General features: G+C 33.1%; 1 protein-coding gene across 1 annotated transcript; it reads left to right on the forward strand.

Annotated features, from left to right (window-relative positions):
- The first annotated feature begins 8,622 nt into the window (after positions 1-8,622).
- On the forward strand, positions 8,623-17,422 carry LOC127076045 (sodium/hydrogen exchanger 6). Its single transcript, XM_051017599.1, has 22 exons — positions 8,623-8,951; positions 9,044-9,095; positions 9,199-9,258; positions 9,427-9,451; positions 9,549-9,634; positions 9,755-9,866; positions 11,184-11,246; positions 11,394-11,413; positions 11,502-11,596; positions 11,779-11,807; positions 11,909-11,940; positions 12,041-12,088; positions 12,191-12,251; positions 12,335-12,432; positions 12,525-12,600; positions 12,706-12,725; positions 13,167-13,264; positions 13,394-13,503; positions 14,399-14,503; positions 15,828-15,928; positions 16,068-16,147; positions 16,890-17,422. The coding sequence occupies exons 1-22, from the start codon at positions 8,768-8,770 to the stop codon at positions 16,973-16,975; spliced, it is 1,641 nt and encodes a 546-aa protein (XP_050873556.1). The 5' UTR covers positions 8,623-8,767; the 3' UTR covers positions 16,976-17,422.
- The last annotated feature ends 2,814 nt before the right edge of the window (positions 17,423-20,236 follow it).

Raw genomic sequence — 20,236 nt, forward strand, 5'->3', positions numbered from 1 at the left:
GCCCAGCTCACGAGTGGCCCAATCCAGAAAAGGCCCAAATTGGCCTGCTCGCTAGGCGAGCAATTCCTTCGCCTAGCGAACCCCTCGTCATGACACTCGCCCCAGCGAAGCGCCAGATCCAGTAAAAGCCCAAAATAGCTTGCTCGCTAGGCGAGCAACTCCTTCGCCTAGCGAAGCTTGCGAATATCAGAATTCCTGGGCTTCATTCTGAGCCCATTAGGTCACAACAAGAGCATTATAAATAGCCAAGCTTCAGTAACGAAAGGGAAAACGGAGGAAAAACGGAGGAAGAGGGACGAAAACCCTGGCACAGAAACCCTGGAGGCTACTTTAGAGAGTTCCGAGTGAAGAAACCCTGAAGGTCGCTCCTCCGCTCCGAAGCTACCACCGCCCAACTCCATCCGATACCAAAGGTGATCAGTCTCTCCAACATAGCAGCTTAGTTGCAAAGCAGGTTTGCGCATCACTATTGTTTTATGCTTTTAATCGGTAATCTCTATATACATAAAGCATCATGATTGAAGTTTCGAATACGTAATTTGATTTCACATGCGAATTTAAATACGCTTGAATATCATGAATGTTTGTCCATGCTGTCCCTGTAATCAAATGCCATAAAAGTTCAGGTTTTCGGAGGTCATGCTGCTGTCAAACTCCAAACCCGTGGCCGCTCGCTAGCACATCGCTAAACGAGCCTGTAGCGAGCATTCGCTGAGCCGTCGCTAGGCGAAGCAGAGGCGAACGGGACAGTGGCTGCTTTGTTTCTTTTCTATTCTGCCTTATGTCTATCTAACCAAGACTTATTATAATTCTGCATCATTTGGCCTGAGATTATGACTGTTGTGTTGTAGTGCAATTTTCAATTGTACTTTACTTTGATGCTCTAACCCGTGTGTTGAATTGTGCAAAAGTTTACATATTCCCGAGGAAACGGCCGGCTAGGTATTCCACTTTATGTGTGGGATACCCTTATGGGGATTCACCCTGAATTACTCAATTGATTTTAATGTATTAATTTCACGGTGAAGATCCACCCTAATGGCTTAATTGATCTTAATGTACTGATTTTAATATGGACCTAATTACTTAATCGACTACGGCTATCTAATTAATTGTAAAACTTTGCCTTTTAATATGCGATCTTGGACCTCTCTTTTGTTACCCTACGATTACGATATTATGGTCATGTCCCGCGAATATGGGGATCCACTTAGCAAAGACCCTTCGGTTAAATCATCATAGTCCCTCGAATGTTGCCTTTGTCCCTCGATGACCCTTCGGTGTAGCCTACGGTTAAATGATGATCGTCCCTTCGAATGCTAAGGTATCCTCACAACTGTTGCCTTCAATGACCAATCGATGACCCTACGATGTCCCTTTTACATCCAAAGGATAAAACTACTTACTTCTCAATAGTAAGGACAGTTTACCCTCATAAGGATAGGAAATGCCCGGAAAGACCTCAGATAAGTATAACTCTTAATTGCTTATTCACAATTTAAAACTACTTTTCACACCTTACACCTTTCAAAACCTCCATCAGAAAATCACCACTTGGCATACATTCGCACTAGAATCATTGCCGAGTTATATTTTTCTAAACTATTTTCAAAACTAAACGAGATAACCACTTTGTATACATTCATTCAAGAATCATTACAAAGTTAAATACTCCTTTTCAAAACATTTTCTACACATCTCTCAAACACTTTTTCAAACTAGAAAAACATAAATGATTGAGCAATTAAGAGCCCATGGATAACCATGGATACAAAGGGTGCTAATACCTTCCCTTTGTATAATGTACCTCCCGAACCTAAGAATCTAAATTAAGGTCTTTCCTGTTCTTTTCCACCTTTCCTTATTTGATAAAAGAAAAGTCGGTGGCGACTCTTGCTAACCGCGACATTGCGATTAAAACCACATTAAAGTCAGTTCACCGTATGACAACTGGGAACCTAAAAATTCATATAAATTAAATCATGAATTTTTGTGATGCAACAGAATCGTTGTGTATATAATTCAATGGGTATATATATTTGTACCTCTTTTTGAGATTTAGGATTTGTTTTTGTCCCGGACTTCATTGGAATATCCTTACCAGCTTTTTTCAACATTCGACTGGGAACCTAAAAATTCATATAAATTAAATCATGACTTTTTGTGATGCAACAGAATCGTTGCGTATATAATTCAATGGGTATATATATTTGTACCTCTTTTTGAGATGCAACCGACTCGATGCGTCTTGAAATCCCTTTACCAGCTTTATGTGTGGGTCTTGTAGGAGTCTAACATTACCATGTAATAAGGATTGATTAAATATCATAATTGTAGCTGAATTGAAATGTGAATACTAAATATTCATAATCATTTAGAACATATATACCTCGGCATCTGGGAAAATTAGATCTGATGGCCATCCAACAAAGGATCCGACTGCATCTCGCATCAACGTTGTCTCTGAAACAACGTCAGGTAATGGTAGAAGCGCGTCCGTATCTAATACAAGGTCAACCGAAACTTTCATATATCCCACCGGGAGGGGATTATGGTGAAGTAATTCACCCGAAGTGTTGTGCACTTTTCCCTTGCCAACTATGCGATAAGTTGGTGACGATAGATACAGCTGATAAGGTGTAATGCCCTAAACCAATAATAAATATGTTATTGTTAACGTGTATACGTGTCAAGTAAAAAAGTGCTATTTTAATTTCATAATAACATATATAATTACCTCGGGAAATTTCGGTTGACAATTGATACTAGCTCGGTCACTAGTATCTTTTGCCTCGGAACCGCATCTTTCCTCTTTATACCTTGCATTCTCCTTTTGCAGTTCGAGTACTTGTGCCCTTAACTCCGCCAAGGTCTCCATCACCTCTTTGTTGGTAGGATTTTTTGTTTTTGGTTTTTTATAAAATGACGACGGAGTCACACCAAAACCCTTACCCCTCACACGATCGGAATACTCAGGAACATTTAGTACTCGACTAAGTAGGCTCCTGCAATCCTGAACCTCGGTTGAAGGTAAGGTTTGGGATAAAGTCTCCTGAAATATTATTAGAGGAGATTAAAAATGAATTATATGTCTAACAAAATTTTCGATATAATTAAAGAAATAATGTTATATATACTTACACATTCGTTATAAACATTTTGAACCGCTTCAACGACAGCCCCATCCTTCCCAACCCGAGCAGCCTTCCACAATACGTGCTCCGGAAGAGATGTTGCGTCACTTTTCTCCTCGGCTAGCTACACATTGAATCAGATTATAAGATCATCAATTATAACATATTGTGACAATGTATAAGCTCATAGCATTTGAATATACTCACAATTCTTTGTTGTAACCGTGCATATCCCGTACGTCCTTTTTTATACGGATACGCGGGTTTTGATGCCCTTTTCCGATTTTTGTCGCTTACTTCCTGGATAAAAAAGTTTAAGGCATATCAGAACCAAGTAACTTAACAATTGTATAATACCATAATTAATAGACATTACATGGAATTTTTCGTTTCTTCGTTTGGCGACAAAGTTATCCCATTCTTCGGCTGAAATAATCTCCGCATACTTCATTGGCCGTTCTGCTTCAACAAATTTTCCTTCCTCATCCTTGAGAAATTTTTTGGACAAAAAGGATCAAAATCCTCGGAGTCTTTTTCTGGCCAATTGAATACAATATTTTTTGCCGGCTTTCATCGATGTGAAAGGATCTCTAAAAAACATACACATGGAGTGTGTTATTATAAGTAATATTATAACAATATATGGTCAACAAATAGTCAAAAAAAACATATAACAATATATGGTAAGTACCTGTATCTCGGACCATATTTTTTCTTTGCCAACCTTCAATTCCGGACTTCTTCAATTATCACATGTAATCGGAATATGTTGTCGAACAAGGAAACCAATGTAACTTGCCAACATTGAATCGTTAGGCTCAATTAGTTGGTCTTCAGCACTCCAATGTACTTCGAATTTTTCACCCTTGTCTCTTGCACGAATGATTGACTTCATAACAGTCAATCCTCGTTTGATTTCATTTTCAACATTGTTACGTGATCCACTCGCGTCATGGGTATCGTCTTGGTTACTAGCCATTTTATCTGTAATATAGAAATGATTCAATAAGACCCAAGTAAGACAATGACCATATTCGTGAAGCTACACAAAAAACACATTCATATACCTTCCATTTCTCTCATGTTACAACAATCTAAACTCTTTTTTTTCCCCATCATTATTGAATACAAACTCACACACACCTACTGCATACAAAAGACCAATGCAAACTTATGGTGTTTGGAACATGAACAAACTTGCATCCATAATCATCAAACTTCCAAGCACAAGCTCAAACACATTCCAAATGACATCAGTTTTCAATCAGAAATAAAAAACCTTACATAACCATACAACATACAACATTCAGTGATCAAAACCATACACAAAAAAATAACAAAAAATGATTTTCAACAAGGTGCTCATGAACACCATATAGTGCTCGTTTGCCCTAAACAACATTAATCAACATAATGCATAAAATGTAAAACTCAGTTTAGAAAATGCCCTAATCAAACACCTGAAAATACAAACTATTGAGAGAAATACCTTCAAGGTGACGGTAACAATGGAGAAGAAAGTGAACAGCGACGGTGGACGCAGATAACTCAGTGAACGTGAACGCAGCAGCAGAAAAAGGCGACGGCGACGACGACGGTGAGGGAGGGAGAACGAACGGAGGACGAGAGTAATCGCAATAGAGAGTAATCGTAGTAGAGAGAAAACCCAGTTACGTAAACGAAATAGCATATAGCGAGGGAAAATAAAGAGACATGCAATATATGTTATAATTTTAATGTTTACTAAAGGGGACCTTAGAGGGCGCTTGTGTAAAAAAAGCGCCCTCTAAAGGGGGCCTAAGAGGGCGCTTCTAAAAGCGCTCTCTAAGGCTTTCCAAAAGCGCCTTATAAACTGGAAATGTACATGGACTTAGAGAGCGCTTTTTTAAAAGCGCCCTCTAAGGGTACCCTTAGAGGGCGCTTTCATAAACGCGCCCTCTATTGGTGTCCCTCCATTTCCTCATTATTTTTTCGCTTCACTTTAGAGGGCGCTTTGTTACAAAAGCGCCCTCTAAAGTGCGATGTCTATTCCAGTTGTTCGCTCCTTATTTTTTCTCTTCACTTTAGAGTGCGCTGTCTATTCCAGTTGTTCGCTCCTTATTTTTTCTCTTCACTTTAGAGTGCGCTTTTGTAATAAAGCGCCCTCTAAGGTGCGCTGTCTATTCCAGTTTTTGACGTAGTGCAAGTCGAAAACTAATTAGACATCAGAGTTTATTTAGAGAAAGGGTCGTAGGACACAAACCAATAAAGACTTTTTTATTTATTTTGTGAATTAAAAAACTTACAAGTTTGTCAAGTTAAGTCAAGTAAATCGATAGTTATGCAGATACATCAAGTGTAAAGGATGAGTTCCAACTTGTGACATCCTACTTATTCACCTTTAAAGAATACATTTAAGCCATTAAGTTTGACAAAAAAACTTATAAGCTTGTGCAATTGAAAAAATTGACCAATTAAAAAACCTACAAAATAATACTCATGACAAGGGAAAAGTTAAAGAGAAGGAGATATGGAAAACCTAAATAAGAAAGAATGCGTGGAATAAAAATCAAAGTTTCAAACTTTAAAGGGAAAATGTTCCAAAGACTTATTTAGAGCGAGAAACAAAAATTGAATATATATTTGCCTTGTAACACTTATTCTAATGTTCAAAATGTGTAAGTTGTTTCCCTTGAATTTATAAAATATATCTTGGTGTGATGGGATCAAACTATTAAAGAAATGAAAAGATATAAAAATTCAACCATTGACACTTGCGAGAAGATGACAAGAATCATGAGAAGAAGATTTGTATCTTTGTATTACCATTACCATCAGAACCTGCACAATAAATTACAAAGGCTCTCTTAATGTTAAAAAGTGTTGATGAATATTACAAGGAGATAAATGTCGCAAAGATAAGAGCAAACATGGTGAAAGACAATGAAGCAACCTGTTGAACTTTCCGCCTTAATTGCGGTCCGTTCCTAGTTGCCTTAATTGTGATACTTTGACTTGCCTCAATGCAACCCATAACACCTTAATTATGTTAGCTTGGAAGGGGTAAATTTAGTCTCATATTGCTTAGAGATATGACTTTGTTGTGTTTATAAATAAGGGCAATCCTCACATTACAAGCCAGTTTTGTAGGGATGAGTTAGACCAACCCAAATTTTGAGATGGCATTAGAGTCTATCCTAGATCTATTGTTGGGCTTCCCGTATCGTCTACACTTTGGTCTCATTAAGACCCAAGCATGAGGGTGTGTGTTGGACTTTTCGCCTTAATTACGGTCCGCCTCTACTCGTCTTAATTGCAACACTTTGACTTGCCTCATTGCAACCCCTAACACCTTCATCGTGTTAGCTTTGAAGGGTGAAATTAGTCTCATGTTTCTTAGAGATATGACATGTGTTGTATTTATAAATGAGGGCAATCATCACCTTACAAACCGGTTTTGTAGGGACGAGTTAGACCCAACCCAAATTCTGAGACAACCATTATTAGATTTATGGGCCTAAGTCATAATATAAGTAATATAGTCGAGCTACATCATTATGTGGAGACAGAGGATTTGGTTTATCAAGTTCTCAAGGTGGAACAACCGAAAAGAAATAGTCAAATAAGGAGAAACACTAACACTTTCAATTCTCAAAATTTGAAGGACAAACAAAAGAAGGAGGGGACTTTATCGTCTTCCAAGAATATCCTGATTGAAACCATAATAAACATTTCACACTTTCAATCACTACTAGAAAATTCGCTTTTAGTGATTGCAAAATTCCGGTCACTTTAGCCACCAAATTAGCCATCAAACTTTGATATCATGTTAATGAAATTTTTAAAGTCACTAAATCCGTCACCAAATAAAATTAGCAACCGAATTAGTGACTAAAAATTTGTGATTATAATATTCAATCACAAAATATATTTTTATACAAAATTAATTTATTAAAAAAAATTCAGTGACGTTTTGGTGTTTTTTTTAAGTTACCATTTCCCCCTAATTTTTTCTCATTTTTAAATATTTTTATGCTCATCCTAATTTTTAGAAAATATTTTATGTTCATCCTACAATTATTCTTAAATTTATTAATTTAATAAAAAATATAATTTAAATGACATCATAATAATTTAAATATATTTTAATAATATATACCAGTTTAAATATGAAATTGATAATTGTTATGATGTATTCAAGTGATAACGCGTGTAGTCTACGATCTAAATCTAAAGATCTGAGTTTGATACTTATATAAAGTAATGATTTTCATTTATTTTTAATTTTTTTAAACCACTAAAAATAGTGGCTAAACCGATCTCAAGTTCAATCAAAAGTTTTAGTAATGAATTCTCAAAATTGAAAGGACAATATAATTTATATAAAGGAGTGTGTGTTTTTTTTATTTATTGATGGGGAATTGTATAAATGTGACTAGTAAAACGTTTGACGTTTAGATTAAACTTTGAGTCAAAGCTGCATTCTAAATATTACAAACTTCACTAGCTTCTACAAGTGGATCACTAAAAACATCTCAATTCTCTATGTGAGCCACCTTGTCCACCTCACAAATTGCTCTTGCAAAACCTTTGGAAATCTTTGTATTTATATATGTACACGAATTAGATCCCTTGCCTTGAATTTTTTTAAATTCTCTGACTTTGATCGACAGACCATTGATAATTTCGCCTATGAGTTGCTTGGAGTCTTCAAACTAATTGATCTTCTATCATTGATTTTTCTTTATGTATTCCACTACAAAAGTGTGAAAATATATCATAGATAGAAGTAAAAATCGTAATTAATGATAGAATGGAAAAAGAAAAATCAATGATAGAATGGATAAAGAAAAATCAATGATAGAAAAATCAATTAATTTCTTTATGTAGTGAATTAATAATTAAGTAAAAACGTCCAAACCCCAAACAATTTTGCAGTCAATTTAGTTTTAATCAAAATTAATTATAAATTAATAAATTTAAAATCCTTTTTTATTCACGAATAACCCACACACACTTTTATTAATATTTTAACTTTTGAGGTGGCAAAAGTCTAAAATATACATTAACATGAAAAGTAAAAAAAATGCACTTTTCTCCTTAAGAAAGTGGAAAAGTGTATGGCTTCCTCACTTCACCAAATGACTTGGACAAAATACAAAACTGGCTCATTTGTTTACATTAGAGGCACATTAATCCCTAGAAAAAAAAGGCACATATGTTCATTTATTTTAATCGAAATAACCATAGTATAAAAATATAAAAATACATTACCAAGTTTCTCTTTGATGAAAATAAATTACTATCAACATTATTTACCTGAAAAACAAAAAATGAATATAATTTTTTTTAATAGAAAATCAATAGAGTTTTACACCTTCACTAATGTAATTAATCTCTTAAATTACGTAACCGAAATTTGGAAGAACATATGAATGGATCATGCTTATATTAATTACAAATTTACAATCATCATTATAACTAATAGTAATTAATTACTTATAATTATAATAATAGTACATAGTACGAGCTAGAAGAGTTCCGTGTTGAAGTTATTGAATCGCAGAAACACAGTTAAAACGAGAGAACAAAATTCATCATTCTGTGAACACAACACAACAATCGAATCGAATCGAGTTCTTCCGTGATTCACAATGGGCTCGGAGAATGAAATTTCTCCGGCCGATGCTCTTAAGGCTCCCGGCAAAGAACAACAAGCCGCCGGCGTCGGAATTCTTCTTCAGATCATGATGTTGGTCTTGTCCTTCGTTCTCGGTCACGTTCTCCGTCGCAAGAAGATTTACATTATTCCTGAAGCCAGTGCTTCTCTTCTCATAGGTTCCATTTGTTTCTCTCTTACCTTCTTTTTTTATCCTTTCTTCAATTTCAATTTCAATTTCTAACCTAAATTCTTTTGTTTCACTCTCTAGGGTTAATTGTTGGTGTTTTAGCTAACATTTCAGATACTGAAACTAATATCAGGTTATTTATTTCTATTTTCTCCTCATCATCTCCTTTAATTTTTTATTGTCTATGTTTTTTTTTTGAATTTCTGTTGTCTAATTTTTTCCCCATTTTTCCATAGGGCTTGGTTCAATTTTCATGAGGAGTTTTTTTTCCTGTTCCTGTTACCTCCGATCATATTATATCCTTATTGACACTGTTATTATAGTAACGATAATAATAGTAATTAGTATTATTATTATCATTATTTCCTGTTGAGTTTTTAGTTATTTAATTTATGTATATTGGTTGGTTAGCTTATGTGACAATTTATATCAACATTGTTTCTTTCCTTGATTCCCCGCTTTACTCAGTCTGGTTTCAGTCTTGCACCTGTAAGTCCCTCCATAGTTTTTTCTCTTGTATAGATTTGTAGTTTTTTTTTTGTTGTTTAGACGTATATTTTGACGGTGGAAATGTGGGTTTTTGCAGAAACCCTTTTTCTCAAATTTTGGTGCAATTGTGACATTTGCTATATTTGGTACCTTTCTTGCTTCAGTTGTGACGGGTGTCTTGGTGTAAGTTTTTGTTTCCATCGCTCTTTTTTAAGTTATCTTTTTTTAGGCTTAGAATGCATAGCACGTTATGGCGGTATGGTTTCAATTTAATGCTTATATTTTTTTTCCTATGTGCTATAGTTATGTTGGTGGGTTGGTCTTCCTTATGTATAGACTACCTTTTGTTGAGTGCCTGATGTTTGGCGCCCTTATATCAGCAACCGATCCTGTTACGGTTTTGTCCATATTTCAGGTGACATACCACTTTTATTTTTTATTTTTTTAATTCATCCATTCAATATATACTCTGTTAGTCCATATAAGTATTGATGTTCTGTCTTCCTAGGTTACAATTTGTAATTCTCGGAACTCAAAATACATGTTTAAAACAAATGCCACCGTGTGTTAATACTTACTAGGCAGGACTCACTACCTTCCCAAAATCTAAACGTTCTTGTTTGTTCCCCATGCTTGAGTAGCTACATATTTTGCAAAATTGAACATTGAGATTTAGGTGGTCATAAGATTTTCTAATATGACTAAATGATATCATTCCAGAACCATAGTTTTGTAATGTTACTAGTGTATGTGACTAGGAAAAAATGTAATGCTTTTTGATTGGTAAACTTATGTTTTCCAGAACTCTAATTCGCTATGTTATTAACTCATAGTATATGAAGCACAATCATAAATATGATGGGGGGACATACCAACACGAGCTATGTCTAAAGTATATGTATATGACACGACAAAAACACACACACAGATAGAGCGTATCATTCGAGAACATGATATACATGTGTGTGGGTTAGAAGCATGTGAAGAGGAAGAGCTAATATAGCCTTCATGGTAATTTTGAGTATTACAAATGCTAAGAGTCTCACATCAACAATGTATGGCCTGGATATGTGTTTAAAGGTGAGGACAATCCTCACCTTACAAGCTGGTTTGTAGGGATGAGTTAGGTTCAACCCACACATTCTAAAGATGGTATCTGAGACTCTTTTAAGATCCGTTGGACCACCTGCTATCAGGTTTCCGCTATCGGGCCACCCACCCTTTATCTCCAGATGTCCAGTCCTGCACATGAGGGTGTGTGTTATTAAGAGTCTCACATTGGACAATATATGACCTGAATATGTGTTTCTAAGCGGGGGTCAATCCTCACCTTACAAGCCGATTTTGTAGGGATGAGTTAGACACATTCCATATAACCTAGTGCGTTAAACTTCCTGCTATGGCAAGGTCCTACTAGGAGGGGTCAAACATATTATGTATTGTACATAGCCTTACCTTCCATTTGCAAGAAATTGATTAACTTGATTTAAATATTCAAATGTGGCCTCTTGATCACATGACTGCAACTCCAATGGTTGCATCAAGGCTGAAGGCCCTGCTTCAATTCTGAGTCTTATGTGTATTATAAATATAAATAGCATCTGGTTCAATTCATTCTGAATTTGAAAATTAACCTGCCCTCTTTGCAGGAGCTGAGCACAGATGTCAATCTATATGCTTGCATCTGGTTCAGTTCATACTGAATTTGTAAATTAACCTGTCCTCTTTGCAGGAGCTGGGCACTGATGTCAATCTATATGCTTTGGTTTTTGGAGAATCTGTTTTGAATGATGCAGTAAGTTTCTTTGCTACAGTCTTTCTTTTTAAAATTTGATTTCAGCTGTAATCTGAAGATAGACGGTGCTAAGGCTGTTCTTGTTCTTTATTCTTCCCCGTTATATGTTATTTCTTTTGTCCTGACTTCCCTCTTGCACTATGGCAGATGGCAATTTCTCTGTACAGGTACCGAAACTTCTGGATATCTTATGCTTATCTGAAATGGCCCAAGTATCATTGAAGTTCACTTTTAACCCAAGTACTTATTTCACAGGACAATGTCATTGGTTAGAAAAAATCCATCTGGACAAAATTTCTTCATGGTGGTTGTTAGATTTTTGGAGACTTTTGTTGGGTCTATGTCTGCAGGTCAGTTTTTAGCTATATTTTGTTTTGGCTGTAATAGGGTGAAGAAAAGGAGAGCCACACTGGAAAATTTTGTTTACCTTATGAACTTATAGTCTTAGATGCTTTTGTGTATTGTTATGAATTAGTATTAATATTTTCAGTATTCATAAGTTATAATTGTGATTCATTTGGTGTCTCTGCAGGTGTTGGAGTTGGGTTCACATCTGCTTTGATATCCTTTAAAATCCACTCTTGTCCTTTATATCTGCTGTATACATCTTTAGAAATTTAAAAATCAAGATTTTTTTTTTGTAAAACCTTGACTGCCAGAACCTATTTAAGTATGCAGGCTTGGATGTTGACAAGTAAGTATCAAATATCAGTTTTCTTTCAGATATTTGTTGTTTGATGATTCATGTTACATGTGGAAAATACTGATCAGAAGAATTTTATGATTCTATCCAGCCTTCAGAATTTGGAGAGCTGTCTTTTTGTTCTCTTCCCATATTTCTCGTAAGCAATCTTTACGGACCATTTCTTGATAGCCGTTTCACCAGGTTTTCTTATGTTCTTCCACTCATGGTGCAAATCAGTGTAAACTCTTAAATTTTTTAGGTACATGCTGGCTGAAGGCCTTGGTCTGTCTGGTATTGTATCAATATTATTCACAGGAATTGTAAGTGCATATGACATTTTTCCTGGGGTATTTTCATCTCTATATCAAAACATTGTGGTGACTATTTTGGTGTTTTGTTTTAGGTGATGAAGCACTATGCGTTTTCAAATTTGTCACGAAGTTCTCAAAGATTTGTCTCTGCTTTTTTTGAGTTGATATCATCATTAGCAGAAACATTTATGTAAGGATGATTTCATTTACAGTATTTTCCCTCATGTTCAAACATTACTTCTAATTTCTAAATGATGTGTGGACTCTTTTTGTCTCTTACAGATTTATATATATGGGCTTTGACATTGCTATGGAACAACATAGCTGGTCTCATGTTGGATTTATATTCTTCTCCATTGTATCCTTTATTTTTCCCTTAATATTCAAGTGCTGTGATTTCTATTAGCTAAGCATTTCACGTTCTTCTTGGTTCTTTTCCTTAACTTCTCGATAATCACTTCAGATATTCATTGTAGTTGCAAGGTATTGTACTGATTTCTCTCATTACTAGCCTATGATTGCAGTGACACATTTATTTCAGGCTTTCTGGTTAAACATTAGCACGAGTTTCGTGCACTCTCAAATATAAGCTAAACTTACTAACTAGTAACTACATACTTCTTAAGAATGTTGGTTAACCTCATTTAATTTTCTTTTGGTGTAATGAAAAAACTAATTGCATTTTGCAAATTATCCTTTCTTTTCATTTAATTTTGTATGGGGAGTTTGTTCCATTAAAGGGTATTTAAGAATAATACTATTAAATAAGATGAAAGTAGTTCGATTTTGCTTATAGCTTGGACCACCAAATATGACTTCTTTTTTGTTTATATCTGAGACCGGAGTAGTACTCGACAATTTTATGTTTTGCTCTCACATTTCCCATCGGAGTTGACAGCAATATTCTTGGGTGATTTCATGCAGAGCCGCAAATGTCTTTTCTTGTGCTTACCTGGTCAATCTTGTCAGACCTGCACATCAACAGATACCTTCAAAATACCAAAAAGCACTTTGGTATAGTGGTAAGGAAACAATCAACGCAAGTCGTTGACTTTACCTTGTAAAGTTTGATTATTCTGCTATTGAAAGGACCTGCTTCTTTTCTTTGGCATTTTCTTTATTGTGGTGTCTAAGTTTTGCAACATGAACAGGACTTCGAGGGGCAATGGCCTTTGCCCTTGCTCTGCAATCAGTTCATGATCTTCCAGAAGGACATGGACAGACCATTTTCACTGCAACTACAGCAATAGTTGTTTTGACGGTAGAAACACTCTCGCTGTCCTTTAATTAAACTAATCAGTATAAAAAATCAATACTCACTCCGTAACAGTTTATAAGCAAAAAACACATTTTTCTTGTTACAAATTATAAGTAAAAAAACATCAAACTTTAATTCATATAAGCATTTTATTCTAAAAATGCATCTTTTCCAAAGCAAAATTAAATGTAAATTGCATTTAATTTGCTTTCTCTCTCATTTTTTCCCATAAAAAACAACCAATTAAAATTGTTTTTACATCTTTCTCTAAAACATATTTCAAGAAAGACACAAAAATTTGAATTTTCTTAATAAGTGTGAAAATATTGACTTTTGCTTATAAATTGTTACGGGGTAGTATAACGGTATTGTAATGGACACTGCCTTTCTGTACTTTGTGTGTAAATTGTAAATGTTATTTTGATTCACAACGTGCCAACAAATGTAAACTGTAGAAACTGGGTATAATGAAGATGACAATATTGAGATAGATAAGTGGACATACAAATAAATTTGGGATCACAAATGGATTTGTTCGGAAGAAGGTTCGATTAACACCTAATGGAAAACTAATTGTTAAACTAATATATTGACTTCTTTTTGAAAACCTTAAAAAGAGTGCAAGATCTCCAAATCCAATTTTAAGCAATTACCTCATGAGATAGTGAGCTGCTTGAGCTCTGGTATGATTATAATACAAGTGCTTTTTGGGAATCTCAGATGACAGTGAGAAAGTTGGGGTTGTATATAATTATCTAAGATTTAATTATGAATGAAGGAAATTATGTTACATGTTGTGACAGAATATAGAAGTGTCATTTATTAATGGGTAAACATTTTGTTTAGTAACCATTGCTGATCTGAAATATCAATATGAAAATTTATTTATTTGTTTCAGGTATTGCTGATTGGTGGTTCAACAGGTACCATGCTGGAAGCTCTAGATGTCGTAGGTGGTGAAGATCACAGTGATAGCTCTTTGGCTTCAGTTGGTCCCATCACAGTAAGTTTTGCAAGAAACAACACAATTAAGACTTGATTTTGTTAATTTTGTGTGTAACGTATCTCTACTAAGTTTCTTGTTTACGATTTTTACCTTGAAATTGCATTTGGAAGCGACGCCCATCATTGATGTTTTTGGGAGATAAACTGCCAAATACAATATAATCTGGGCTTGCTCCAAGATGCTATATCTCATATTCATTTCATACAATATAGTTTTTCTCGTTGAAGAGATATTGATACTTATGTTGTCATTGTTGGATGTTTGAAAGAAGTGAAAAACTGTAAGAAACAAACATGTGCTGTCATTTATTGAAGTTAAAAAAATAACATTGCTGGTGCTCGAGTGGAATATTTTTTTGCCAAGTCATTTAATTTAATTTATTCTATTCTTATTTTATTGGAAGCATTACAACAATAACCACCCAGCCTTTTCCCACTAAGTGGGGTCGGCTACACGGATCAAACTACGTCATAATGTTCTATAAAAAACCATGCTTCTATCCAACTCATTCATCTCAAAATCTTTCTCAATAGTTTCTCTTATAGTTTTTGTAGGTCTTCCTTTACCTCTGGCGGTTTGACTACCCTCCATCTTCCTCTATGTTTTTTACTGGAAAACATCTGTAGTAACTCAATAGTATTAGTATAATTTAATTATAACCTCTGTCTTTGTGCACAATTCGTTTTGGTTTAGTCACTTTAGTGGTAGCTCTTAGCACGCAAGACAATTCTGCTTTGCTTTCTTAAATAATGGAAGCACGCAATAAGGGTTGTGCTTATGTGTGTGTGGGACTCAGTTGTATAGAAATAGCATTTCCTTATGTGTGCAAGAATGTTTTTTGATACAAATAATTAGGCTATATTGGACGCAGAACGAGGTTGAAGCATGTGATTGAGCTTGTGCTTATGTTTTTAAACTGCATTAAAAAAATGTTTTCTATCAATCCATTAGAGAAACATTCAAAAAGTTCTAGTCTATGAAATAGAGGCCGATGACTGCCCCCTGGCTTAAATAGAATTCTAGGTATCAAAATTCCCAACTTTGAATTGAGTATTTGATATAATTATCCCATGCTCACCTGATACTGGGGTAAACATGCTTCAACAATCAACGCAACATTGTGATTTTTAAATTTTATGAACCCATATTCTGTAATAAGTTTTTGTTCTCAATTTTGTTGTTGTTAACTTCCACTTTGAAAAACTCAATTTTGACAGTCACATTGATCCCAATTCCTGAAGCTGGATAATATTTAACTCAATGAATCTACTTCATGCGTGTCTTGTCCGTTTCTAATAATGTGTGTTGTTTCCTTTGCAAGAATTACGAGGAGGAGAATGGTTATATTGCTCCATCATATGATGATGAATCATCGTCATCTGGGAACAAAATAAAGATGAAGCTAAAAGAATTCCACAAGAGGTATTACAAAATTATTACATTGTTAAGCATGTGTGCATGGACGCATGAGTGTTCTTTAAATGTATCAATCATAGAGCTGACACATGTTATGTCCCGCAAATTATGTTGCCATTTCTAATTTCTCTTCATTTTATTACAGTGCTGCATCTTTTACGGCTTTAGATAGAAACTATCTTACCCCATTCTTTACAAGCAATAATGGAGACGAAGATGAAGAAGGCAAGTTTGACTATTTAAAATTGTGTCATTTTACTAAAGAATTTATGAAGTGGATGAGTACAGTTACTATTTGTATCTGGCCTGATTCTTTCATTTAAGTTGGTTTATCTGGAGTAAATATTAATTTTCAATAATTATAACAAGAAGAAGCCATCCACACGCCTCAATCAATAATTCATATGTTTTAAATTGGTATCTGGCCTGATTTTTTCATTTAAGTTGTGGTTTATTTGGAGTAAATATAATTTTTCAATAATTACAGACAAAAACTGATAAATTAGGTTTCCTCCTTATACAACAAACTTTGTATGATGGTCATTCTCAAAAAACATATGAACTACTCAATTTCTGAGCCATTTATGGGCTTAGTTTTTATAAAAAAATTCTGTTAGACGGAGCTTTAAAAAAGTTCAAAGGAAGTCTTGTTAAAATTTTGAATTATGTTGTTTTGGCAATTTCTCTTGTTTTCAAGTATTTATGATGCAAGTACCTTTGTAGGGCGTACACTTAAAAATCTGTAGTTTTCTTCTGTGACTGCTGGAAGTCTTGTCTTTCCCTGGCATGCAATTTAATGGATTATATATAGTTGTATTACTGCTAATTATTTTCCATTTATGGTCGTGCATGTATTATACTTGAGCATTAGTCATGAGTTTTTTTCTTGTATTTACTTGATTGTGTCATTAAATTAATTTTATTTTGACATCATTTTACCACACTTTGTTTTTCTTGCTCTCAACAGCCCAGCCTTTTACTTCCAGAAGATCTTTTACTTCTTCAAGATCAGGATTTCACGGCCAGAGCCCATATTCATCACCATCACCGTGATTCTTTCAAACAAAATAATGTTCTCTCAAAGTCTCCTCTGTACATATCAGCCATACAATTTATAGAGTAGGAATTGGCATAATACACGAATCTAATTTACCTCCTGCGCTCCACATTGTTAGACCGAGATCTCATGGCAAGTCAGTCTTATTAGGTTGGACGAGGACATCTCTGTGAAATTGGCTTTTCATGCAAGTTATTGACTGTATGCTCCTGCCATGTAAAATGGAGATTCACAGTTAGGAGCCGACCACATATATTTTTATGTATACGTCTTTACAGGTTAGGCCTAGGTTTAGTTCTAGTGAGTTCTGAAAATCTTATATCACCATTGAGACAATTACTACAGTTATTTTGTATGGATGAGTTTTGATATGCATTAAACTAATAGGAAGACTGAAAGTAGTTGGTACGTTCACACTTTACTGAATACAGTATTTTTCATCATATTTAAACCTTTCATGGTGCTGTTTGGCACTTTCAGTTTCAGGTTGGTTTTTAAGCGTGTTTGGGGAAATTAATTTTTAGTTATTTATCTAAGATGGTATCTCTTTGATGATTTTATAAGTGAATTCTTGGATTTGTAGCATAAACTTGATTACCGCGTTTTTACTCACTTTAGTTTTTACAGCAGTGTATTATTATTATTATTTTTTTTGGGTAATGTTAACATGTGTATTAGTGACATATGTTAAGTACTAATTTCAGAATTAATTTCTTGGAATTTGTATTGTCTTTATAAAAAATTTATAATTAATTCTTTTATTACTTTTTTTAATATAAATTTTTTATTTATGAATTTCTTGAAATGTATTCATGAGGGACAAGTAACATTATTCTATTTTTTTATATATAGACTTTCTTTGGTAAGAAACATTTTTTAGTTTATAAGCTCATTTAACAATTTGATTACGGGCTTTAATCATGAGTTTAAAGTTTGTTTTATTAGTTTATAATTTATTTTTCAGACTAGCAGTGTTTTAGTTTATAATTTTTATATATTTTTTTATTCTTTTATCTTTATTATTTTAAAAAAAATTCAGTTTTATTTTTTTTTTATAATTTATTTTAATTTAAATAAAATAATTATGTATTAAATACTATCTTCATTTTTTTATATAAGAAATAATTTATTTTTAGGTTCATTGAATAATTAATGTATTTGATCGATTTATAGATGAAATATATTGATTATTCAATAAATTCAAAAAATGAATGGTGTCTTTTATGAAAAAAACGGAGATAGTATTATTCTACATTTATAAATTAGTTGAATAATTAATTTTAACATATTTTATTTAGTTTATTAACTATCAGATTTCAACGCATTTTATTTAGTTTATTATTAGCTATCAACCAGTAACCATCAATTCTATCAATTCTGCGTAAGTCGTAAGTTATCAATTAGTTTATTAGCCAACCACCATAGGTAATGTTAAATTGTGTTCTAGGGACACATGTTAAAAAATCAACTAATAAAAAATTTATATTAAAAAAATAAAAATAAAAATAAGATTTAAATACATTTTTTGTCCTATTAATTTGTGTGTTTTAAGTAATTGATCCTCCCATTACAATCAATAATTATAATCCCTTAATTTTGACATAATTAAAATAATTTATGATTTAAATACACTTTTTGTCGTACTAACTTGAGTGTTTTAAACAATCGATCCTCCCCTTATAAAAGAATGAGTTTACACTATTTCATACTTACAACTCCTAATCTTTTTTCTGCTACTAGAGTAGCAATTTGTAATAAAGTTCCAAATATGTCTCAGGTGAAGCCCATTGGACCCATAACAATGACTAAATTGTTCCTTACAATGTTTATTGGAGGTCTGTGAGGAAAATTTGCATAATTGAGCTTCTAAGTGTCAGAAGAGTAAACTCATAAAGTGCTGTTAGAGAAGAAGAAGTTTCTAATTTAGTTCAAAGTGTTGTAGGGTCTTATCCAGGAATTACCAATGTGTCTAACATGTTAGGACAATATGTAAATAATGCTGCAATTAAAGAGGCATTTCATTTGCACTCTGCACCAATGGCCAAACTGTTCATCTCTTTAAGCAACAATGACCTTGCTTGATCTCTATTTCTTTGTGTTGTTTTTAATTTTTGAATTGATGATTGACGATGAATGATCATCATTCGGAGGGGATTTGGAGATTAGATAGAGAATGAGATGATGAAATGATGTTAAAATGATATGAAAATGACTGATTAACAAAAATATATATGATTATAGGAAGAAATAAACAATGATGTATGAAGCTGTAGGTTGGTTTATTAAAAAATGGAATTAGTGTTTATAAATTATGGTAAATTTATTAATTTTAAAAATTTTAATTAATAAATTTTTAAAAATATTTAATTGATTAAAAATATTAATTTATTCTGTAAAAAAATAAATAATCTAGTTATTAAAAGTAAATTTTTATCCTAATCACATATGTAAAATTGGAAAATTGGAGAAGAATTCCAAAAATTCAAAGGTCATCAAAATTAAGGAACATGAATGAATGACTGATTTTGTAATAGAGGAACTAATAATTTAAAAGGTTTAAAATAAGGAGACCAAAAATACATTTAAACCTAAAATTAATTATAAAAGAGACCAAAAATTCAATACAATATTTTTACATTTATCTTTTAACTTGTGTCTTAAGAATATATATATATATATATATATATATATATATATATATATATATATATATATATATATATATATATATAAACTATATTTTTAAAAGCATATTCATGAATGATTGTGATTTATAATTAACAAAATTCTAGTGGATAACAATTCAACTCATTTTGTTAATATACTATATCCGTCCCAAAATATAATAGAAAAAATAAAAATCACATAAGAAAAATAAAAAATATAATAATTTGACTAAAATTTTGTTAAAAAAAATTATTTTAAAGATAAAAAAATAATTCTTACTAGTTGTTGGTTATAGAAAAGATGAGAGAGAAAGTAAATTAAATGCAATTTGCATTTAATTTTATCTTGAAAAAGATGATTTTTTTTTGGAAATTACTAATCCCATTATAAATGGTGGGAAGCACCCTATGAAAATCTGAAATTGCCCTTCAGATTTCAGAGATGCATCTTTGGATGTATCCGAACTTCATTCAAAACGGCAAAATTGAGTGACATTCAAAATATTTTTCAAAATTTATTCCGGAGACACATCTCCGAAATAATTAAATGCACCCCCTTCTATTTCTCATTGAAACGCTCTTTTTTGACAT

The sequence above is a fragment of the Lathyrus oleraceus genome, chromosome 1 (assembly GCF_024323335.1).
Source record: "Lathyrus oleraceus cultivar Zhongwan6 chromosome 1, CAAS_Psat_ZW6_1.0, whole genome shotgun sequence".
Lineage (NCBI taxonomy): Eukaryota > Viridiplantae > Streptophyta > Magnoliopsida > Fabales > Fabaceae > Lathyrus > Lathyrus oleraceus.